Source organism: Zalophus californianus, chromosome 4, assembly GCF_009762305.2.
Source record: "Zalophus californianus isolate mZalCal1 chromosome 4, mZalCal1.pri.v2, whole genome shotgun sequence".
Classification (NCBI taxonomy): Eukaryota; Metazoa; Chordata; class Mammalia; order Carnivora; family Otariidae; genus Zalophus; species Zalophus californianus.
Window position 1 is genome coordinate 127901682 of NC_045598.1, and position 26280 is coordinate 127927961.

The 26280-nt window shown below is 37.2% G+C and overlaps 1 protein-coding gene across 1 annotated transcript in view; it reads left to right on the top strand.

Moving 5' to 3' along the window:
- PREX2 (phosphatidylinositol-3,4,5-trisphosphate dependent Rac exchange factor 2) overlaps positions 1 to 26280 on the top strand; it is a 296111-nt gene that overhangs the window by 214752 nt on the left and 55079 nt on the right. The window contains 2 exon segments of the mRNA XM_035727132.1: positions 7272 to 7415; positions 15832 to 15946. Coding sequence (XP_035583025.1) covers positions 7272 to 7415; positions 15832 to 15946 — 259 coding nt within the window.

The window sequence follows — 26280 nt, forward strand, 5'->3', positions numbered from 1 at the left end:
ACCTCAGCAAAAAGAACAAGAGGTAGTACCGTCTGCCAGGGCCCTACTCAATATGGACATTAGTATGATGTCGGACCTAGAGTTCACAATCATGATTTTAAAGATACTACCTGGGCTTGAAAAAAGCATGGAAGTTATTAGAGACACCCTTCCTGTAGAAATAAAAGAACTAAAATCTAACCAAATCGAAATCAAAAAGTCTATTAATGAAGTGCAATCAAAAATGGGGGCAGTAAATGCTAGGATAAATGAGGCAGAAGAGAGAATCAGCAATATAGAAGACCAAAGGATGGAAAATAAAGAGGCTGAGAAAAAGAGAGAGAAACAACTACAGGATCACGAGGGCAGAATTCGAGAGATAAGCGATACAAAAAGACGAAACAACATTAGAATAATTGGGATCCCAGAAGAAGAAGAAAGAGAGAGAGGGGCAGAAGGTATATTGGAGCAAATAATAGCAGAGAACTTCCCTAATGTGAGGAAGGAAACAGACATCAAAATCCAGGAGGCACAGAGAACCCCTCTCAAAAATCAATAAAAATAGGTCAACACCCCTATATCTAATAGTAAAACTTACGAGTCTCAGAGACGAAGAGAAAATCCTGAAAGCACCTCGGGAGAAGAGATATGTAACCTACAATGGTAAAAATATTAGATTGGCAACAGACCTATCCACAGAGACCTGGCAGGCCAGAAAGGACTGGCATGATATCTTCAGAGCACTAAACGAGAAAAATATGCAGCCAAGAATACTATATCCAGCTAGGCTATCATTGAAAATAGAAGGAGAGATAAAAGCCTCCAGGACAAACAAAAACTAAAGGAATTTGCAAACACAAAACCAGCCCTACAAGAAATATTGAAAGGGGTCCTCTAAGCAAAGAGAGAGCCTAAAAGCAGGATAGACCAGAACGGAACACAGACAATATACAGTAACAGTCACCTTACAGGCAATACAATGGCACTAAATTCATATCTTTCAATAGTTACCCTGAATGTAAATGGGCTAAATGCCCCAATCAAAAGACACAAGCTATCAGAATGGATTAAAAAACAAGACCCATCAATATGCTGTATGCAAGAGACTCATTTTAGACCCAAAGACACCCCCAGATTGAAAGTGAGGGGGTGGAAAACCATTTACCATGCTAATGGACACCAAAAGAAAGCTGGGGTGGCAATCCTTCTATCAGACAAATTAGATTTTAAAACAAAGACTGTAATAAGAGGTGAGGAAGGACACTATATCCTACTTAAAGGGTCTATCCACCAAGAAGATCTAACAATTGTAAATATCTACGCTCCTAACATGGGAGCAGCCAATTATCTAAGGCAATTAATAACAAAAGCAAAGAAACACATTGGCAACAATACAGTAATAGTGGGGGAATTTAACACCCCCCCACACTGAAATGGACAGATCATCTAAGCAAAAGATCAACAAGGAAATAAAGACTTTAAACGACACACTGGACCAAATGGACTTCACAGACATTTTCAGAACATACCATCCCAAAGCAACGGAATACACATTCTTCTCTAGTGCCCATGGAACATTCTCCAGAATAGATCACATCCTAGGTCACAGATCAGGTCTCAACCGGTACCAAAAGATTGGGATGATTCCCTGCATATTTTCAGACCACAGTGGTTTGAAACTAGAACTCAATCACAAGAGGAAAGTTGGAGAGAACTCAAATACATGGAGGCTAAAGAGCATCCTACTAAAGAATGAAAAGGTCAACCAGGAAATTAAAGAGGAATTAAAAAAATTCATGGAAACCAGTGGAAACGAAAACACAACTGTTCAAAATCTTTGGGATGCAGCAAAGGCAGTCCTGAGAGGAAAGTATATAGCAATACAAGCCTTTCTCAAGAAACAAGAAAGGTCTCAAATACACAACCTAACCCTACACCTAAAGGGGCTGGAGAAAGAACAGCAAATAAAGCCTAAACCCAGCAGGAGAAGAGAAATAATAAAGATCAGAGCAGAAATCAATGAAATAGAAACCAAAAGAACAGTAGAACAGATCAACGAAACTAGGAGCTGGTTCTTTGAAAGAATTAACAAGATTGATAAACCCCTGGCCAGACTGATCCAAAAGAAAAGAGAAATGACCCAAATCAACAAAATCATGAATGAAAGAGGAGAGATCACAACCAACACCAAGGACATACAAACAATTATAAGAACATATTATGAGCAACTCTATGCCAGCAAATCAGATAACCTGGAAGAAATGGGTGCATTCCTAGAGATGTATCAACTACCAAAATTGAACCAGGAAGAAATAGAACACCTGAACAGACCTATAACCACTAAGGAAATTGAGGCAGTCATCAAAAATCTCCCAACAAACAAAAGCCCAGGGCCAGATGGCTTCCCAGGGAATTCTACCAAACATTTAAAGAAAAATTAATACCTATTCTCCTGAAACTGTTCCAAAAAATAGAAATGGAAGGAAAACTTCCAAACTAATTTTATGAGGCCACCATTACCTTGATCCCCAAACCAGACAAAGACCCCATCAAAAAGGAGAATTACTGACCAATATCCTTGATGAACATGGATGCAAAAATTCTCACCAAAATACTAGCCATTAGGATCCAACAGTACATTAAAAGGATTATTCACCATGACCAAGTGGGATTTATCCCTGGGCTGCAAGGCTGGTTCAACATCCGCAAATCAATCAATTTGATACAATATATTAATAAAAGAAAGAACAAGAATCATATGATCCTCTCAATAGATGCAGAAAAAGCATTTGACAAAGTGCAGCATCCTTTCTTGATCAAAACTCTTCAGTGTAGAGGGATAGAGGGTACATACCTCAATATCATAAAAGCCATCTTTGAAAAACCTACAGCAAATTATCATTCTCAATGGGGAAAAGCTGAGAGCTTTCCCCCTAAGGTCAGGAACGCGGCAGGGATGTCCACTATCACCACTGCCATTCAACATAGTATTAGAAGTCCTAGCCAAAGCAATCAGACAACAAAAGGAAAGCAAAGCCATCCAAATCGGCAAAGAGGAAGTCAAACTCTCACTCTTTGCAGATGATATGATACTGTATGTGGAAAACCCAGAAGACTCCACCCCAAAACTGCTAGAACTCATACAGGAATTCAGTCACGTAGCAGGCTATGAAATCAATGCACAGAAATCAGTGGCATTCCTATACACCAACAACAAGACCGAAGAGAGACAAATCAAGGAGTCGATCCCATTTACAATTGCACCCAAAACCATAAGATACCTAGGAATAAATTTAACCAAAGAGGCAAAGGATCTGTACTCAGAAAACTATAAAATACTCATGAAAGAAATTGAGGAAGACACAAAGAAATGGAAAAACGTTCCATGCTCATGGATTAGAAGAACAAACATTGTGAAGATGTCAATGCTACCTAGAGCAATCTACACATTCAGTGCAATCCCCATCAAAATACCATCCACTTTTTTCAAAGAAATGGAACAAATAGTCCTAAAATTTGTATGGAACCAGAAGAGACCCGGAATAGCCAGAGGAATGTTGAAAAAGAAAAGCAAAGCTAGCGGCATCACAATTCCAGACTTCAGGCTCTATTCCAAAGCTGTCATCATCAAGAAAGTATGGTACTGGTACAAAAACAGACACATAGATCAATGGAACAGAATAGAGAGCCCAGAAATCGACCCTCAACTCTATGATCAACTAGTCTTTGACAAAGCAGGAAAGAATGTCCAATGGAAAAAAAGACAGTCTCTTCAACAAATATTGGACAGCCCCATGCAGAAGAATGAAACTGGACCATTTCTTTACACCACACACAAAAATAGACTCCAAATGTTTGAAAGACCTAAACGTGAGACAGGAGTCCATCAAAATCCTAAAGGAGAACGCAGGCAGCAACCTCTTCGACCTCAGCCGCAGCAACTTCTTCCTGGAAACATCGCCAGAGGCAAGGGAAGCAAGGGCAAAAATGGATTATTGGGATTTCATCAAGATAAAAAGCTTTTGCACAGCAAAAGAAACAGTCCACAAAACCAAAAGACAACTGACAGAATGGGAGAAAATATTTGCAAATGACCTATCAGATAAAGGGCTAGTATCCAAAATCTATAAAGAACTTATCAAACTCAACACCCAAAGAACAAATAATCCAATCAAGAAATGGGCAGAAGATATGAACAGACATTTTTCCAAAAGACATCCAAATGGCCAACAGACACATGAAAAAGTGCTCAACATCGCTCGGCATCAGGGAAATCCAAATCAAAACGTCAATGAGATACCACCTCACACCAGTCAGAATGGCTCAAATTAACAAGTCAGGAAACGACAGATGTTGGCGGGTATGCGGAGAAAGGGGAACCCTGGGTATTTACCACAAAGATACAAATGTAGGGTTCCGAAGGGGTACGCGCACCCCGATGTTTATAACAGGAATATCCACAAGAGCCAAACTGGAAAGAACGAAGATGTCCATCGACAGGTGAATGGATAAAGAAGACGTGGTATATATACACAGTGGAATATTATGCAGCCATCAAAAGGAATGGGATCTTGCCATTTGCAACGATGTGGATGGAACTGGAGGGTGTTATGCTGAGTGAAATAAGTCAATCAGGGAAAGACATGTATCATATGACCTCACTGATATGAGGAATTCTTAATCTCAGGAAACAAAGTGAGGGTTGCTGGAGTGGTGGGGGTGTGGGAGGGATGGGGTGGCTGAGTGATAGACATTGGGGAGGGTATGTGCTATGGTGAGTGCTGTGAATCGTGCAAGACTTTTGAATCACAGATCTGTACCTCTGAAACAAATAATGCAATATATGTTAAGAAAAAAAAAAAAGATAGCAGGAGGGGAAGAATGAAGGGCGGGAAATTGGAGGGGGAGAGTAACCATGAGAGACGATGGACTCTAAAAAACAAACTGAGGGTTCTAGAGGGGAGGGGGTGGGGGGATGGGTTAGCCTGGTGATGGGTATTAAAGAGGGCACGTTCTGCGTGGAGCACTGGGTGTTATGCACAAACAATGAATCATGGAACACTACATCCAAAACTAATGATGTTATGTATGGTGATTAACATAACAATAAAAAAACCTAAATATATTTTATGGAAAATCTTCATGTTTTTGGAGAATAATATAATGATTGCAGATCTTTCCTCCCTTTTATGGTGATACAGGTAAATTTACTATAATGATTAGGGGAATGTATATTTTTGAGCTTCCACTCTTTCCATATGGACCAGGCACTGTGCCTGGAGCTGTGGATGCCATGGTGAATAGGACAGACATATCCCTATCTTCATGTAGCTCACAACCTACTTGGGAGAAAACAAATAAGGAATCAATGACAAAGATGATTAGGCCCATGATAAATCCTCTGCAGCAAATAAGCAGTGCATAATGAATGAGGATCACGTGGCCTTTTAAGTGGTCAACAGGGAAGGGCTCTCAGCAGAAGTAGCTTTTAAGCTGAAATCCAAAGGGCCAGCAAGACCCAACCCTGCAGAGGGTCAAGGAACAGCAATTTAAGCAAAGGGAGCTAACAACTTCTTAAAAGACTTATTTTCAAACTCCTGGGCCCATTCAGTGATGGAGAGCCCTGCTTACAGCGATGGGATGCCGCTGTTGAAACTCCTTTCTAGAATGAATCTCTCTGTAGGGTGGAACCAGAGACCTTTTCCTCGTGCATTGTTTTTGAAGCCTTAAATCATTACATAGTCCTAATCATCAAATTTTTCATAGCAGCTGAATTTCCATAAATAAAAGGCAGCAATTTTCAGCTCTACATTATTATGCACTTTTATAGGTATACCAATTACTTTGAAAGTCTTCATTCTTTCACTCGTAGTTTTAACTTCATTTGAAATTTAATATGCTTGATAATGTTCGGTCATTTTCAGTTTCTTAGGTCCTGGTAGAGCATTTTTATTTTTTCTTTGTTAGTCCTATAATACGGAACTCCAACTGCTGCATTATTATTTTCCTTTCAAAAACATTATCCATTTGATAACAGAGATTGGCCACCTTGGTGCCAAAAGATAAAGGAATGGAATTTTAAAAGTTGAAATATAAATGAAAGATATTGCATGAAAAAAGGAACTCAAATATACAAATACTTAGTATATACACATAGGGGTTTTCTTCAGTGTCCAGGCATCCTTTTTCTTTATTATAGAGCCAGGGAAAAAAAGATTTTCCCAGTCATTAAAATCCAGTTAATTTCCAACTCTTCAATTGAGAAATGTATTCTCTTTCCTAAACCAAAATCCTTTATACCTCCCTCAAACATATAGAAACAAAAATAAAATAAGCATTATTATATGACATAAAAGAGACTTGTAGATGTTAATACAATACCTCTGCTATTGATATGCATAATTAGATATATTTAATAAGAAACCTGGAATCTCTGTTCATTAATGGTATTTAACCTTGAACTCTGCTTTTACAAATAATTTTATTTAAGAAGCAGGTTAGAACTAACAAATATTGAGTCAAGAACATGTATTAAATGTCTACTATATTTTTGCCTTAATTTTGAATTGGTTAATATGACTATTCTAGCTTTTTTAATGAACTGGAAATTATTTGTCATGGATAAGTGACATAAAATGAAAAGGATTTATCATAGCACTGTGAAATACTCCTACAGCATGGTAGCTTTTCAGGTTGGTTGTTTTTTGGGGTTTGGGTTTTTTTTTATTTTCTTGTTCTCGAGTAATTAAATTCAGGATCTTTGTGAAAACCGAATTTGGACAGATAATTTCTAAGGACTGTAAGGCATCAACAGAGGTAATACACTTTTGATCTGATGCTCAGAGAATGGAACTTGCAAAACCCATGCTAATTTTGATAATGGTTGCTATGTACCCAATTTCTTGTACACTGCTTAGGAATTGTACCCCAAGGACTCATTTTGACTAAAATATGAATGAGACAGATGCCCTGGGAGATTCTGATTCCAAATCATGTGTAACTAAACTTCTCATTTAGTTAAGTGAGGCATCTGGCGTGTCAAAGTATAACCAAGTTTCCTATTGTAGAATTTTATATACAGTACGGTAATAAATCTGTTGCTTTAGCTGATAAGAATCTGATTGAATACTCTTTCACTGAATAGCAAGTTTGCCTAACCTGAACTTGACATACATGGGTACTTTTAATATATTAGTTTCTAGTGATTTTCAAGATTTTTAAAAAAGTTAACAAATATACTTTATAACATATCCTGATTTTTGGAAATAATGTAACATTAAATGTCATTTTAGATGTTCCTCTTACTTATCAAGCAGAGGGAAGCCGGCAGGCTCTGAAAGTTTACTTCTACGTTGATAGTTATCATTTTGAACAACTGCCTCAACGTTTGAAAAATGGAGGAGGATTTAAAATTCACCCTGTTCTTTTTGCACAAGGTAAACTGCTCTCCTTTTTATACGTGTATTTAAATTATTTTATCTCTATTGATTTTTTAAAATACATGTGATTGTTACCATCGTGGGGATTTTTTTCCATTAATTCAAAAATTCCTTCATAGTACCTAGGTAATATATTTACTTCTGGGAATGTTTATTAAGGAAACAATAAGATAAGGTTTAAGGGGCGCTTGGGTGACTCAGATGGCTAAGTATCTGCCTTTGGCTCAGGTCCTGATCCCAGGGTCTTGGGATCGAGTCCCACATCGGGCTCCTTGCTCAGCGGGGAGCCTGCTTCTCCCTCTGCCTCTGCTGCTCCCCGTGCTTGTGCTCGCTCTCTATCTCTCTGTGTCAAATAAATAAATAAAATCTTAAAAAAAAAAAAGATAAGGTTTAAATGTTTATTAAGTAGGACTGTAAGTATTTACAGTGGGGAAACAAGACATGAGTGATTGAAATAGTAAAGATAAATTAATTTGGCTTAAGTAAAGTATGGGAGAGTCATTAAAATTATATGGGTAAAGATATTTTATGAGATAGAAAAAATTGGGCAATATACACATGCAGGTTACAAAAAAGAATTTATATTATAGATAATGTAATCCATTATCTTAAACATACTTAACGTACATAAAGTGTTTTCTCTATCATCGGGTGATTAAATTGATGATGTTTTTTTTATTCTTTGAATTTTTCTGCATTATGTGATTTTGGTTAGTAAAAATAGATTCCTTTTGTAAATAAAAAAAAATTTTGTTTTGACAAGTGAACAATGAGTTTTAATGCAATAGAAGAAATTGAGTTTAACATGAGTAGGAAGATTCTTATGGTGAACTGGTTTCCAAGGGAAGGTCCTGGATCTTTTTTTATTTCTGGGGTCGCAATTGCAGCCTCAGACTGATCAGAAGTCCAGATTATTCTAGTGTAGTTTCTTCTGGTCTGTGATATCTTTTTTTAACTCATACTGTGGTCACAAGATTATATCAATTTCTCTGAGCAATTCCACAGAGCATTTCATACATTCTTCTGTGGAGTTTTCAAGAACTGCATTGGTTTTGCTGTGGAATTTTTATATTCTAATAAAAAAATGAGAAGAGTAGAGGAATAAAATCAATCTCTGTAACTTAAGAACAGACAGGCATATGAAATCAAAATCCACTGCCAAGTGAAAATTCTTGTACCATATGCATATTATTGTAATTCTAAGATAGATTTCCCTTCCTTCAATTGCCAAGGTTTGAAAACAATGACCACCTCAAACAGATACTTGGTAAGAATACATTTCAGCAGAGGAAAATGTCAGGTGCAGAGAAGATCTTAGGAGTTATTAGAAGTTATTTTCATTTTTCTTTGGAAAAAAAAGGTAATACAAGATTCTGTAAAGGAATGAAAAAAAAAAGGAAACAGCAAAAATAGACCCTTGGAGCTATGTTAGGAGAACAGTTAGCCTAAAATATGTTAAAAGCCATTACACAGATAGATAGTTTTAGAAGACAGAAGGGTGCTGGTCTGGAATGTTAACTTTTATAGGGTTTAACCAGAGTTTACAGTTATTAAAGATTCTTCACTTCCTTTCCTTTATTCCCCTTTTTAAAAAGTCTGTCTTTGAAATCATGACTGAGATGACAGATGGCATTTTGCATCTCTTCAAAAAAAATTATTACATTTGTGACACATCACCCATAAATAGCTGAATATTCATACCCAGCAGCAAATGTTCATAGGAAAACGGAGAGTATTTTCCAAGTAACCTTATTTTATAATTGTTGCTAAAGCTAATTTTTAAAAAATCCCTAACTATATATTATTTTAGTGAATATAATATCGCTTTACAAAATGTAAAGAAAAACTGTCGCTAGCATTAGTTTTTAATATTCACACAGCAATAAAATGTGAGAAAGCCAGAGTGGAAAGATGTCTGCAGTTGAGGTCACAGAGAGGGAAAGAAAACTGGGAAACAGCTTGTCTCATTAGCACGGTGGCAGTGATAAGGCTGCTTCCTTAAAGGGTTGCGGAAGTTCCTCTGCACTCATCAGATTCCCATGAGGATTCATTATTACTCACTCTTACTATTCATCAGATTGAGAGAAGCCCAGGAAAGTCAGCCCTAGCTTGAGTAGAGATTACCATCTGGTAATCGAACGTGGTGGAAAATGAAGAGACTCCAAATGGTGTCTATTCCGGAGATGAACGTTTACTCAAAGGGTTTTAGTTTTAGGTGTACATATGTACACAGGTCTTTGCTGGCAAATATTTTAAAAAAATAGAAAAATGAGATGAATTTGAAAGGCTCCTGGGAAAACTATTTATGTCAGCCCTTATAAAGTTGTCTGTTACATCATGTACTTGGAACAGGAAGCAAATGTACTGCTTTCTTCCCATTTTTCTTGCCTGAATGGACCCTTCTGCATAGAAGGGCACAGGAACTGAGAGGGTACCCTGCAGAGATGGCACCAGCTGTGAGATCAGGAATCCCAGTGCCAGAGGCAAGTAGGATACACTTTAGGGAACATGTGTCACTGAAGGCCAGACCTACAGGAGAACAGGAATCTAGGCAAACAGAACAAGTACAGATTGACAAGGTAAAGATCACAGAAGCAGCCAGACAGGAAAGTCAGCACAGAACATAACCAAAATGCTAGAAGGTGAAGATCAGACAAAAGCAGTCTTCTGTAAGTACTTCCTACAGGTCAGGGAATTAACCCTGTTGGGATCCCCAAGCCCTTGGTGAGATAAAGCAAGTGACTATAAACTATGTGAAAATGGGAGTAAGGAGGATAGATAGTCAAGGTCACTTCCGCCACCCACTCCCCATGGGCTTGTTTTCATGCTGTCTCAGTGGTTCTCAGTACTGGTTGCACATTAATCACCTTGGGGAGGTCTTAGAAAATACCCATGCTTGGTCCCACACCAAACTGATTAAGTCAGAATCTCTGGGACATAGGGCCCAGAAACCAGTATATTTTAGAAGCTTTGCAGGTGACTCTAAAGTACATGGGAGTGCGAATTGGTCCCACACCAAACTGATTAAGTCAGAATCTCTGGGACATAGGGCCCAGAAACCAGTATATTTTAGAAGCTTTGCAGGTGACTCTAAGGTACATGGGAGTGCGAAAGCACAGGTCAGTGTGGATTACGAAACACTGTGCAATTATCCAGTTAATCTTTGCTTAATTAGATAATCCATTTCGCAAAGGCTTGACACTTTTAGATTTGGGGGAGCCAGGGCAAGGGAGCTGGGTGTTTTCACTTCTGCATTTTTAGGTCATTAGGATGCAGGCTGCCCCTAGGAGGTGTGATTTGGGTGGGACAGTTTTCTTCAGCAAAGACTGAAGGTGCCCTAAAGAGCTGACAGCTGAGGAATATCTTCTGGGAATCCCAACAGCTAGGCAATAAGCCCATCCTTTCCGGAAGGAGATCCGAGTGGGCGACCTGCCATGATCCATACCTTGTACCCTTAGATCCATTCAAGTCAAGACTAGAAGCGTCTCCTTCATGACTCTAATGGGCTCCCTTCCTGGGGAGATAATCTAGAAGACATGGTAAGGGCACAAGCCATAGCCCCTGCTGCTATAGCTGGTTTGGGGCTGCAACAGATGCTGATCTTCCCTCTTCTGTATTCGTTGTAGATCAGCCTTGTTCTGAACCTGAACCTTCCGGTCTCAGTGGCATGACTAAGACCTACATCCCCAAGGGGTCTAATCCCCCTGTTCATTCTGCCCTTCTCAGGACAGGGTTGCTGCATTTGTCCATTTACCATCAAATCTGGACAAGGAAGTACCAAGAGGGACCTGAGTGGATTCACCGGGTGCCAAACACGTTCCTTCCTGCCCTCATTATGTAACAACAGCCCTACTTCCTTACGATGATCAGGGTCCACTAGCCCTGCCAAGATGGTGATTGCTCTTCCTGGGTGCCTTGGCACAAGGAGCCCTCAGTGCCCTGGTGGCAACCATAGTTTACATTCAGTGGGACCCCTGCCTTGTCTCCTAAGGAAAGTGTGCCTCTTTGGTGATCAGGACATTTTAAACACATGGAGCCAGAGTTTCAGGGATGGGAAGCACACATCCCCAAGTGAGGCACAGGGACTGATGTCGTATTAGTTTCTTAGAGATGCCATAACAAAGTACCACAAACTGGGTACATTAAAACAACAGAAATTTGTCCTACCATCGTTCCGGAGGCTAGAAATCTGAAATCAAGATGCCCAAAGGCCATGCTCCCCTGGAAGGCTCTAAGGAGGAATCCTTCCTTACCTTCTAGCTTCTGGTGGTTGCCAGCTGTCCTCGGCATTCCTTGGCTTCTGACAGAGTAATCACAGTCTCTGCTTCTGTCTTCACACACCTTACTCCCTCTGCGGATCTGTCTCTGTATCTCTGTCCAGATTTCCCTCTTCTTAGGAGAACACAAGTCATTGGATTTGGGCCCACTCTAATCCAGTATGACCTCATTTTAAGTTGATGGCTATGCAAAGACCCTATATAAAACTTAGGTCACATTTGTAGCTACCAGGGGTTAGGACGTTTGTCGTATCTTTTTGGAGGACACAATTCAGCCCTCAACAGATGTTAAGCAGGGACTTTTCTGCTTCCACCCTTGGTTCCTGGACCCATGTATTCTACCTATTAGGGATGTGGCATCATTAAAGGTCTTTGATTTTAGTTGCCCTGTGTCCTGGAATATGGCATCCATTCTTTGTATTGGTAGGCACCTGTTCCCTGGGTCTCTAATGATGGTTTTCCTTACACTAACTAGGACATGCGATGCTGGTCCTTTCTCCACAAACACACTCTTGTGTATATTTGTTTCTCAGCCTTTATGAAAAAACCTGGCACCAGAAATGATAAATCCTAACTCTTACATCTTTATAAGTTGTCTTTCTATTCTCAGAGAATAATTAAAATCAACCAGAAACTTGAGCATTTTCTCTTTTGTTACTTTTTTTTAATTAAAAAAAAATCCAGTATAGAGCGTTTTCTCTCTTAAACAAAAGGGAACATTTTGTGATAAACATTGTCATTTTCTAAGGTTCCTTCATTCAAGTGTTTATTTTTTATTTCGAGTTTTTGCAAAACTCTACTTTAGGTCCTTTAAAAGATGAATTCCTTCATTTTCCCTTCAGTTTTTATACAGTATTTGAAATTGAAGCATTAAATAGCTTTTTATGAAAGAAGGAATAGTTCCCAGAATTGAGATTTCCTAAATGTTAGAGTCAGTCAATGAACATGTGAACCCACCCCTCTTTAAAAGGCAGCACAACTTTTCCAACATCCTGGTCACATTTGGAGTGATAAAACTTGCTTTCCTCACAGAAATTGTGACCAGTTCTTCTGAATTCTGACCCACCGTGACCAGTGAAGATGTCTTGTTTTATTTAACCATTAAAGTGTCATCATGCTATCAGGAAAGAGTATTAGTTAATTGAAACTATTCTTTTTTTTAAGATTTTATTTATTTATTTGAGAGAGAGAGAATGAGAGATAGAGAGCACGAGAGGGAAGAGGGTCAGAGGGAGAAGCAGACTCCCCGCTGAGCAGGGAGCCCGATGTGGGACTCGATCCCGGGACTCCAGGATCATGACCTGAGCTGAAGGCAGTCGCTTAACCAACTGAGCCACCCAGGCACCCCAGTTAATTGAAACTATTCTTAAAATTATTCTTCAGAAATTCTGCATTTTTCCTGATCAATTCCTTTCTTGGAAAAACCTTGAAAGGTATTTTGAGTGAGTGGAAATGCAGCTCATTTTCAGTCGTAGAATAATTTAATCTTTACTTTTCCCTAATATTCATTATGTTTTTCTTTTTTGCTGACTGCCTAAGTTTGCTGGGATGATTTGCTTCCTCAAATTCAAAAGTGGTAAAAGGAAAACAAGCAAACAAACTCATCGTATTTTCAATACTGCTTTTAATTAAATGCTATTAAATATTTATGCAACCAAGAATGTCAATACTACTTTTAAGAAACATACTATTATCTGGATGAGAACTAAGGAAACTAGACAAGAAAATGCTGAGAGCCAAACTGGGAAATTTGGACATTATATATTTAACCCACTTTTGCTGAGTATAGAAATTGAATTCGGTAAAATATTATCCCATTTTCTTGTATTTATAATGATAAATAACCAAGCTCTTAATCTAAAATCAGGAATGTTGTTCTCTTTCCTCTTCTTTGCCACACAGTTTACTTTTAAATATAGAACTCATCTGTTTTTGTTGTTGTTCATTTCCTCACAGCCCTATACATGCGCCATAACATTTTGCTGATTGTTAGACATTTTCCCCATTTAAAAAAAATTCTATGTAATTATATATTTTAACTTTTGTTAATTTGGAAATATTGTCAAGGAATGTCATAAAAATGTCAGTCTGTTTTTATATGGCAACACGCTTTTAAAGCAGGACTGGACATTCTGGCCAAAACTGAGTCATCAAGACTTCTATAAAAATTAGACCCCAGGTGTTTTCATATCTGTCCCCACTCCACCCCTCACCACAATTTCCCTGTATCTCCTTCCTAGTGTTCTTCCAGTCTTTATGATTTTAAATCACAAATTGAAGTGTCTTTATATGGACCCTCCTCTTTAGTTCCCGGAACTTCCTGTTTAGCTAAGCACACTTACGCATAATCTATATCTCCTGGAAGTTGCATTAGATAATGCCTGTAGGGCATTGGGCATGTGGCCTAATATATAAAACACATTCAATAAATGAAGAGAATAGTCATAGGGTCTCTTAGTACTGTTATTTAATTTAATTATTTCCCAAGAATCATAATTAGTAGGTACTCTACTATTTTTTTTACTTTCCATTTCACAAATGAGGAACCTGAGGATCTTGGATTTTAATTAACATGCCTAAGGTCATACAGCTACTAAGTAGTGGAATTGGTGGTTTTACTCCAATGCAGGGACTTTCATTATTAGCTTTACAACTGGTAAGAGGAATTCACGTTGAAGGATGACCTGATAGACTGAATCCTCTCAATATTTGCCTCTCACAAATAACATCTCATTAATGGAAGTAAATGTGGCATTTATTTGAGGATTGTTTAACCAGGAAGACTTCCTTTTATTTCTTGTATGTATTCAGGACCAGAAGCTTGCTGAACCAGTTACAAATATTCTAATTAATGCAGAGGTCATAAGGAGTAAACAAACAATCCTTGAAACAAGCCCACAAATTTGATACCATGTACTGAAGTAAATGTAGTAAGCATCTCTCTAATTTTCCATAAGTGGTTTTCTCAATTATAAGCCAATAATACCATTTTTTATTTCAAATTGAGCAATACTCTAAAAGGTTTTTTGTTTCTTCAGTGCTATACAAATCTTACTAGTCAAGAAAACAGCACAGCAAATATTAGTAATGAACTTGTGATAAGCATTGGTGTTATATATGTGATGAATCACTAAATTCTACTCCTGGAACCAATATTACACTATATGTTAATTAACTGGAATTTAAATAAAAACTGGAAATAATAAAAAAAATTAGCAATGACTTTTCTATTTTTGCCCCTAAAATGGTGATGTTTTTGTCAATTTGAAGAAACTTATTAGTTTAAAGCTATTGCATTTAGCAGTTTTGAAAGAAGATTAATTTTCTAATCAATTTTGAAATAATCTGCTGAAAATTGAAGCTTAATAGTGGCAATAATTTCAAGGGGAAATAATTTACATTTCCAAAGTTGGATCCATTGCCATTTCTGTTCCTGGCAACCTCTCCATAGGAGATCTTGTATTTCTAGGCACTTCCATGTAATTCATTTCCTCTCCAAAAGATTAAAAGTACCATCACATAAAGTTTAAAGGAAAAAATACTTAACCAAAAATGTTAATTAAGAAGGAAATCCATTTCAATCAAAAGATGTTTAAAATTAATGGGGAGTTATATATGTATGTTTATACTTATTTATTTTTAACTAAATTAAGCATTGTAGTAAGGGTAGTATTCTAAGATTGTCTATACTTCAAACTTATTACACTCATATTTCATAATTTAACTGCAGCTGCAAGAGAATGTGAGTATACATGGAGAGCAGCAATTTCAACTTTTTTACTCTTATGTAGATTAATACACAGTTTTGCCTCCCATACATATATATGTATATATATAATATGTGTATGTATATGTGCGTATATATACATTAAAAATAGAAGATGGTTTAAATTAGAAATTACCTATTAGATATACCTCATTATATCACTCGATATAATCACCAAATGTTTGATATATATTTTGAGAGCAGAGGAATGATTTTCATTCATTTCTGGACTGGTGAAAGATAGTTTATTGCATGTGTGCTCATAGTCAGTGTTTTAAATACATTTACTAATAATCAATAAGATTACACTAAATGTGGAGAACTTGAGTTATGAAATCACGTGAAAGAGAACATTTACTTGTTTACACAGCACTGGAGAGCATGGAAGGATATTATTATAGAGACAATGTTTCAGTGGAAGAATTTCAAGCCCAGATAAATGCAGCCTCACTGGAAAAAGTCAAACAATACAACCAGAAGCTCAGGTATGTAGTTGTTCAATTTTTTAAAAAAATAAGTTTTCATATTTTGGCAGGAGTAGATGAATTGTGTTTTTGACATACTCATTATTAAGTGATTGATGATGATACTCTTTTTGATATAAAGTCTTTTTATTTAGGGTTTACTATTTCAAATATTCTAATGAGTACACTTTTTAAAAATAAAATAGAAAAAATGTTTGGAAAATTTTCGTGCTATTGTCTTAATTGCTGAAGAAGATCAAAAATTAAATATTAGACCATTCCCAGGGGGAAGAGAAAGCATAGATATTTTATAGTGGTGCCCCCTAGGCGGTTGCAGGAGATGAAGAGTAAATAAAATAGGTTCCTTTAAACACCTGGCACCCTGACACAGAGAGAAGAATATGGTTAACACAGAAGATACGACACAGCATTTACTTGGTATTGGAAAAATATCTACTTTCAAATACATATATTAATGTTTGGATTTTGCTGTTTCTCCTCTCTAAAAATAGTGTTCCTGGCAGAATGACCCAAGGCAGGGAAAATTAGCCACAGTAAGTGAAAGGGAAGTGTGTTATAATTCAAAGCTTTAATTTTTGACAAATTATTAGCATATATATCTTCCTCCTACCTTATGAATTATTCTGCGAACAGGTCATCTTTTTAAATTACTTACAGATTATAGCTTTTATTTTTATAAGAAAAATGTTCTTGTTCTACCTTAAACCTTAATAATTCAAAAATACTTTTGTGACATTTTTCAGTTTTGTCCACAATATGGCTAAACTCTGAGGATAAATTAATTCCTAAAATTCCTGATATGGGGAGGTGCTTGTTCTTGTAGTTATGACCAAAAGGTAGGCTTTCTTTCACTACAAATGCTTTGTCTTTCTCCCCCAGCTTCACACAAACCTGTCCCTTTTCCTAGATGCTTTACCCTGTTCCATCATTTTATCACTTGTGAAGCTCTCAGCCTTAAAGCCCCCAATATCTTTTTGATTTCCCACTTTCTCTTCCTCCTAAAATGTTGTTGGAGATCCTGATGAATCTGACTCAAATGTCTCTGGGACTAACCCCATTTTATTACCTCGTTCAGATCACTATTTCTCAAAGGTATATCATGTAATGACCCCTTTCACAGGGAAAACCAAAATAGTTAATCTTGAATTCTTAGTATGTCCACTGACTAAGAAACACTGACTGAAGAAGCTTAAGCCCAGTGTTGTGAAAATCTTCAGTTGAGGACCATCATCACAAAAGACAGGTTTGGCCTTTATAACTGATCAAATACATTCCTAGGTTATCTTTGAAATAAGGAAACAAAATTAAAACATTTATATAGAACATGTAGGCCCTGAGAACACATCCCCGGACTCCAGTTTGAGAAAATAGGTCTAGACCATTGCTGTCACATCCTAACCGTCTCCTGTCTCTAATACCCCCATGTTGTTTTAATCTACTCGGGATTTTGCTTCCAGACAATAATTTTAAGTCACATCTTACTGTGTTACTCTCCTGCTCAAAGGATTTGGTGATTTCTTATTGTCCCAAAAAGGAGTCAAAACCTCCTTAGCATGGCAGTCAGGATTTTTCATGACTTGGGGCGCCTGACTGCCTCAGTCTGTTAAGCCTCTGACTCTTGATTTTAGCTCAGGTCATGATTTCAGAGTCCTGGCTTGGAGCAACCCCTTCCAGTCACTCAGCAGGGAGTCTGCTTTCTCCCCCTCTCTCTCTACGCCCCCACTGCTCACACTCTCTCTCTCTGAAATAAATAAATCTTAAAAAATAAAAAAGATCTTTCATGACTTGACCTGAGATTTCTTTTCTCCACCTGTGCTCCAGTCATGCTGTACTCATTTCCAATCATGCACCATAGTTTCCTACCATGACTTTTCTCCATCCATCTAGCATGAGTCCTCTATTTCCAGCTGTTTATAAAACTACTATTCATATGATTCAATGTCCAGTTCTAGTTAATAGTCGTCTTCATAAAATATTTTTCTTTTATTATTGGGCTGGGTTGAGGCCTGGCCATTAGATTGTCTAGAGGTCCCCTAGGAGATTCTGATGTGTGGCTAGACAATCTAATGGCCAAAGGATGAGCCCCAGACTAGCAGGTCAATGCCATCTGCAAACATATTAAAAAAAACTCTGGGGTGAGCCCAGCAATCTTCATTGTAACAAGTGTTCCAGGTGGTTCTCATGCATGCTCAAATTTCAGAACTACTGCCCTAGGCTAAATGTATGTCTTTCATTTTACTTCGTTTATGGCTACTACGGAATTCAGCTTTTCTCCCTGATGATACAGTTAGGTGTACAGATTTCTCATCTTCTTTATTCTATGATAAGCTCCTTAAGATGAGAGATACTTTAAAAAAAAGATGAAGGATGCTTTTATCTTGGTGTTTCCTGTGGTGTCTATCAAAGTATTTTGCGTAGGATGTTCTCCAAAATGTATGTTTAGTTGCAGTAACTTATTTAGGTAGAACATACAGAGAGAAATGGAGATGTAGCCTAGCATTCACACCCTTGTGGGTATTTTTTTTGACAGAAATATAGTAGATACTCATTTATAACAGATACCTGATAAGATATTTAAGATTCTTTTTTAAGAAGAACAGCATGTATACTAATGCATGCTATCTTCTTCACATAAGAAAACATTTTAATGCATCTTTTCTGGAGAAAACATTTTGAAAAGCACATAAACCCCTTGGTACAAATTAGTACCCTTGTCAGTAATTAGCTGCTCTATATCCTACTTGTTGCATATTTAATTTCCTTTACACAGGAAGACAATTATTTTCCTCTTTACTTCCAGTAATGCCTTCTCTTCCTGCTTACTTCTTGAATAAGGGTGTTAATTCCTTCCTTAATTTTTCCTGTTACTTTGTAACCACAGATACTCTGAAATTGCTTTTAGGCAATCTGTTCTTGGTCTGGGGGGCCACAGGCCAACATTGACCATTTCTTTAAAGGGGCTCTTACTGTCCATTGTAGAAAAATAGCCCTCAGGTGTCTCTAGCTCCTCATAGCCCAGAGCCTTTTTAACACTTTCACTGAAAACCATTTCATTCTGGATGTTAATTTGTTTATTTGCTAGTTAGACCTCAGAAAAGGCCTTTTTTTACCCCTTAGCCTTACAACAAACTAACAAACATAAATAAATAAACTAGTGTTTTATTGGAAAACATTATTTTTTTTTTATTACAAGTTTCAGAAACCAAACTCAAACTGGCATAGACAAAATATCGTCATATCTAACAGGTATATCCATGGGGTGTGGCTGCATTAGGCACAGCTGGGTCCAAGGGTATGGTCATCAAGAATCCCTTTTCTTTCCCTGTCTCTTGGTACTTCTTCCTCTGTGTGGGCTTCATTTTCAGGCAAGGTTGTTTCACGTTTGGGTAAAGATGGTTAGTGAAGACCAATGTTGCATTCAAAGATGAGAAGATGTCTACCCCCATTATTCCTCCATGGAGAGTTCCAGCAAAGGACCTGCGGAGGCAGTCATTAGCCAGGCCCAAGTCGTGTGCCCATTCTTGGATGGGCTTAGCACCACAGAAGAGCAATGGACTGTCACAAAAAGTGCAAAGTAAGGATGCTGGACAAGAGGGAACAATGGATTCCATTCTAGTTCTAGAGATTTCTCCAGAACAGCAAAGAATAGGTGGAAATAATATGCTACTTAACATAAAAGATGATGACAACTATAATACCTATCAGTTTTTAAGAACATATTGAGTCAGTCATAATGCTAGGTGAGTTATGTGGATTATCTAATAAACCAGTGAGTTCCATATTATCATCTCCACTTAAAGGGAAACTTACACAAATTTACCTAGATAATAAGTAGTAAAACCAGGATTTAAATTGCAGACTTTTTTTTCTTTAGAGTTTATACTTTTGTACTATGTTAAGTCATCTTAGTTACCGAAGTGAACATAATATACTGAAAACACATTATCTGTTACTAAGGTGTCAGATGCTATCAATTGCTCTGATTTTGGGCCATCAGTTGTTCATTGATTCAGTGTTCATGAAGTTTCCATTCCTATGAAATTAAGAAAAACAGAAAATGAACAAATAAATCAGTAAACAAATTATTGCAGATAGTGAAAAGTGCAATGAAGAAAACCTAAAACAAATTGCCATATTAGGAGGTTGGTTATTTAGAGGAGATAGTAGTTAGTGATGACTTAATTATTGGGTGGTATTTGGACAGAAGACTGAATCAAAAGGAGACAACCTTGCCAAAATAGGGGGGAAGGTCTTTCCCAAAACAATGAACTGATGTACATAAATCATGAGAATAAGCTCATCATTTTTAAGGAAGACAAAGAAGGCCAGGAGGATTCTAGACATTAAGGATGATGATGCATGTTAAGAGATATTTGTAGAGACTTGGTTATGTAGGACTGCAGGCCATTATAGGTGGTATAGATTTTATTGTAAGTACAATGCAGAAGCCATTGGAAAGCTTTTGTTTAATGACTGCTGCCCATTTGTATCTTATGCTTCTATTGCAAATAACATTCAAAATGGTTGATGTTTTCATAAAGTGGGTTGAGACCAGCTGACTGGTCTGACCACTCCTCTTCCAGTCTCTCTGGAAGGACAGACCATGCAGCACACCTGGGAAGTCTTTGCAGTATGCATCAAAGTCCTGACATTGGTTGCCTAAAGACACTCTGGTTTAGCTGTTACCCCCAATGCACAAGTTTCAGCCAGCAGAAATGTTTAACAGCTCTGTCTAAAATATACCATCCTATGCCAATCAGACGAAGTTCTCGATTATTAAGAACTAATACTATGTAAGGGTCTCCCTGATGTCTTCTATGCTTCCTCAAATCCAGTGAGGCAACCTATGGAATGGGAGAAGGTATTTGCAAATGAAATATCTGATAAAGGGTTAGTATAAGAACTTATAAGATTCAGCACCCCAAAAAAACAAATAATCCAGTCAAGAAATGGGCAGAAGACATGGACAGACATTTCTCCAAAGAAGACATACAGATGACTAACAGACACATGGAAAGATGCTCAGCATTACTCCTCATCAGGGAATTACAAATCAAAACTACAATGAAATACCACCTCACTCCAGTCAGAATGGCTAAAATTAACAGCACAGGAACCAGCAGGTGTTGGCAAGGATGTGGAGAAAGGGGAACCCTCTTACAGTGTTGGTGGGAATGCAAGCTGGTGCAACCCCTCTGGAAAACAGTATGGAGGTTCCTCAAACAGTTGAAATTAGAGCTACTGTTCGATCCAGCAATTGCACTACTGGGTATTTACCACAAAGATACAAATGTAGGGACCCGAAGGGGTACGTGTACCCCAATGTTTATAGCAGCAATGTCCACCATAGCCAAACTGTGGAAAGAGCCAAGATGCCCATCGACAGATGAATGGATAAAGAAGATGTGGTATATATACACAATGGAATATTATGCAGCCATCAAAAGGAATGAGATCTTGCCATTTGCAACGACGTGGATGGAACTGGAGGGTGTTATGCTGAGTGAAATAAGTCAATCAGAGAAAGACATGTATCACATGACCTCACTGATATGAGGAATTCTTAATCTCAGGAAAGAAACTGAGTGTTACTGGAGTGGTTGGGGGTGGGAGGGATGGGGTGGCTGGGTGATAGACATTGGGGAGGGTATGTGCTACGGTGAGCGCTGTGAATTGTGCAAGACTGTTGAATCACAGTTCTGTACTTCTGAAACAAATAACGCAACATATTTTAAGAAAAAAGAAAAAGAAGAAGATAACAGGAGAGGAAGAAAAGGGGAGTATGTCAGAGGGGGAGACGAACCATGAGAGATGATGGACCCTGAAAAACAAACTGAGGGTTCTAGAGGGGAGGGAGGTAGGGGGATGGGTTAGCCTGGTGATGGGTATTGAGGAGGGCACGTTCTGCATGGAGCACTGGGTGTTATGAACAAACAATGAATCATGGAACACTGCACCAAAAACTAATGATGTAATATATGGTGATTAACATAACAATAAAAAAATAGAACTACGTTATGATCCAGCAATTACTAAGTACTTACCAAAAGGATACAAAAATATTGATTCAAAGGGATACATGCACCCCAATGTGTATAGCACCATTATCAACAATAACCAAATTATGGAAAGAGCCCAAATGTCCATCGACTGATGAATGGATAAAGATGTGGTATATATATTCAATGGGATATTACTCAGCCATAAAAAAGAATGAAATCTTGCCTTTTGCAGTGATGTGGATGGAGCTAGAGAGTATCATGCTAAGCAAAATAAGTCAATCAGAGAAAGACAAATACCGTATGATTTCACTTACATGTGGAATATAAGAAACAAAACAAATGAACATAGCAGGAAAAAAAAAGAGGCAAACCAAGAAACAGGCTCTTAACTACGGAGAACAAACTGATGGTTACTTCAGGGGAAGTGGACAAGGGGGATGGGTTAAGCAGGTGATGGGGTTTAAGGAGGGCACTTGTGATGAGCACTGGGTGTTGTATGTAAGTGATGAATCACTAAATTCTATACTTGAAATTAATATTACACTGTTAATTAACTGGAATTTAAATAAAAACCTGGAGAAGAAAAAAAAGAAAGAAGTAATAGCTTGTAAAGTGTTTAATTCAGAAATTCTAATCAAGAAATTTAGAAGGGGCATTCTTATTCCCTACCTTCACCATCCTCATGCTATTTTATTCTCTGTCTTCTACCTCTGGCTTTCCTTTTTATTCCCTCTGGCCGTGAGCCATCTTCCCCATTAGCATCATTTTTTCCTGCCCTACATGGTTGTAATTTATCATTACCAAACATTTCATTTTAATGCATCCTGCTTATTGGCAAAAAATGCCACTGCATGGTGACCAGTGAGACAAAATGTAATGTAAATGGGAACAATATTCTGTGTGTTAAAGTACTTCTTTCAGTTTGAGGGGTCTAGATGGTTTTTTTTAAAATATTATTTTCAGTATAAAGTCAACAGTAAAATATAACAAAAATTAAAGGAAGCAAGTTGTATATTAGTTATTGAGATCATTTATTATTTTTGTGAAGTGATAACTTCATACTGAATTTTTTAGGATTTATAATTTTGGATATCTGAATGTAAATTCATCTCTTTACAGAAATAAGGCAAGAAAATATTCAAAGCATATATTCTCTTAAGGTATACCCTTGTGGATAAAGAATTTTCTTTAAAGAAAGTTTTTTCTTTTTAAAGCCAAAATGTAGTTTATATAACAAGCAGAAGGAAGATAGAAATCTTATTTTTGTTAACAAGAAATGCTATACAGATACCACTCTCAGAGCCATGTATTTTGAACAATTTTTTCAACTGAGAAATGTCTGGCCAGAAGTATGCATGTGTTTGGGTATTCCCATGATAGCACCTCCATGAAATGTGTCATTTCTTTCTACCTCTGAGGAAGGGAAATGTCAGTGACTATGTTCTCCTGGCATAAGATAGATATCAGTGGTCTCACTGCCATTTTTTGTCTTTAAGTACAGCTATCAAACAGCATGAGAAAATAAAGAACATCGGGACCTGAGCCTTTACACCCTATCTCCACTCATAAGATCATACCCCCATTCCTGTTTCTGTCTTCCCTCGGAGTCTTCAATCCATAAAACACGGTTTCCTAGTCCTTATTTGGATAGCAAACAGTATGTCCAAGCTTGAAATGGAGTATTTTGGTTGTTCTATTGATGAGGAACTGTGAAAGCTACCTTAAATCAACAAGAGTATGGATTTAATGAAATCTGAGAGAGAGAGACAGTAAGAGAGGGAGAAGGAGGTAGAGCAAGACAGACAGAGAGAACATTAAATATAATATAAATAATGCCTTTGTCCTTCAGTTGTTTTTCTTTATAAAGCTGCAGCTTTTAGAGTTAAGTGATGTGATTTTTTTTTTTATTAACAGGAAACATTCCAGATGTATATTTATCTCCTCCATAGCAGTTTTTTATTTGTTTTTCATTCTGTCCTTCAGCCGAATTTCATTTTTTTATATTTTAAGATGCATCCATATTTCTGTTTCTGTAAGATAAGCCGTAAACTAAATGTGTATATTCAATCTCTTTCTGTTTTCAGACCAGGAACACAGAGTTTCCAGGTTGTAAATTTTGTTTTATATTAGAAGTGCTTCTTCAATAGCAAGAGAATACATCTAAGTCTACAAAAAATGTGAATTCATTTATAAGGCTTAAAAGTTTTCTAGACTCCTTTTCTATATATGGATTATATAAAGGATTTAACATTTACAGAATATAAGTTATACTTAAGTGCCAAATTCTCACACAGTGTAAATCTAAAGGAACTGTTGGATCCTGATATTTATTCAATAAACCTTGCGTGCCCACCAGGTACCAGGGACAGCTTTACATTGGGGCCATTACAGTAGACAAGATAATGCTGCCATACAGGAAAATTTTGCCTGTGGGTTATGATAAACATTAAACAGAATTTTTACTAATAACTTACAGCAATATGTGAAAAACTTATGTAGGGAATGTGTAAGGTGCTATGTAGGTGTATAAGAAGGGAATCGATCTTAATTGGGAATGGGATGGGAAGATGGTTGAAGATTTGGGAATGAATGATTTGAGGAAGTGACATTTGTGCAGAGATCTGAAGGAGGAGATGGGCTTGCAGTGTTTAAGGGACAGGGAATGGGAGATAAAGGTGTGCAGAAGGGGTATTTCCTAGCAGAGGGAATAGCATGTGTAAAAATCCTGAAGAGGGAGAAGGAGAAATTATAAAGTATGTGGAGACTAGAATTCAAGAAGAAGAGGGGCGTGAGACAGATGTATGAACAGAATCCCTCCCATACTTCCTTCACTAACAGTTCTTCCTCAATTTCTTTTAAGCCAGCTGTCGCCCTGGGCATGCTTCAGCTCTATTTCCGTGTGCTGAAAGAGTATAATTATTTAAGATCCATCTCAAATTTATCTTCCTGCAAGAAGCCTTCAGTTATAGCCTCAGCTGAAATTAAGCACTTTCTTTTTTAAGACTTAACAACCTCTTTGATTTCATTTGTTTTATTTTGGCTTGAGTGTTACTTAACTGTCTTGTTCAATACATATGAGGGCAACCAGATCCTGGTTTTGCACTGTGCTTGGTATGTAGTAAGTACCGTAAAAATAGTTGAATTAAATTGGAAATCAGGTTAATTGCAATGTAATGGTCTTCTATTTTTGTGCTATTAGCATTTTATTGAATTTATTCCAGTATCCAGTCTACTTCTTTTTATATCCAGAAAATTTAGGGCTATTTGAAGGGTACAGATGCTGACTCTGTTGGAGACCTCTCTCAAGAAAATCATCAGTGTAGCCAAGGTTCCTAAATTTCACATGGGACAAGATCCAATAAAGTTGAAATTATAATGACACTTTTAGAACAACATATCTCTTCTTTGTTTATTTTATTTTTATTTTATTGTTATTTTTTTAAAGATTTTATTTATTTATTTGAGAGAGAGAGAATGAGAGATAGAGAGCATGAGAGGGAAGAGGTTCAGAGGGAGAAGTAGACCCCCCGCTGAGCAAGGAGCCCAAAGTGGGACTCGATCCTGGGACTGCAGGATCATGACCTGAGCCGAAGGCAGTCGCTTAACCAGCTGAACCACCCAGGTGCCCTCTTCTTTATTTGAAAAATACTGAAATCCTATTAAACATTGCCAGCATTGCTTTCTGAGACTGCGATGTGGCTGTACATACATTATGCATGTAGTCTTTAATTTATCTGGACTGTAGTTATTCTTGTCTGCATTCAGACGAATTCATTTGTCTTGAGAAGCTGTAATTATGTCTAATATTTATTTTTATGTTACTTTAAGGGAATTTTTAATGCAGTTTTTAAATAAGGATAGCAAATGAGATTCGAATTAACTATGTGTTTTCACATTTTTGTGATAAATCCTTCATTGTGATAGTATTTACCAAGGATGAATAGATATTCTGGCTGACAAGGAGAAGCAGATCATCTTTAAAATCATCTTTAAAAAAAAAAAACAAACCTTTGAAGAGAATTGCCTCTATTTCAAAGTTAAAAAAAACTGTTGTTTTCAACAAAGCAAAGGGAAGATCAAAGTTCTTTTTTCTCAGAATTTCCTTTGGAAAAATTGAGAGCTAGAAATGTCACAAAGAAAATTAGCATACCCTGAAGAATCAGTTAGGGAAATATACTCTGTGAGGAAAAATTGTCAGTGCTTACAGAAGCAAGATTGATTTTTATTTTTAACTCTGCTGACGTTTCTAGCTCATCACAAGGACAGTCTTAAAAAATTATATTGAAGTCATCTTAGTCAAGCTCTTCCATGAATTGTTTCCTATTGCTTTTG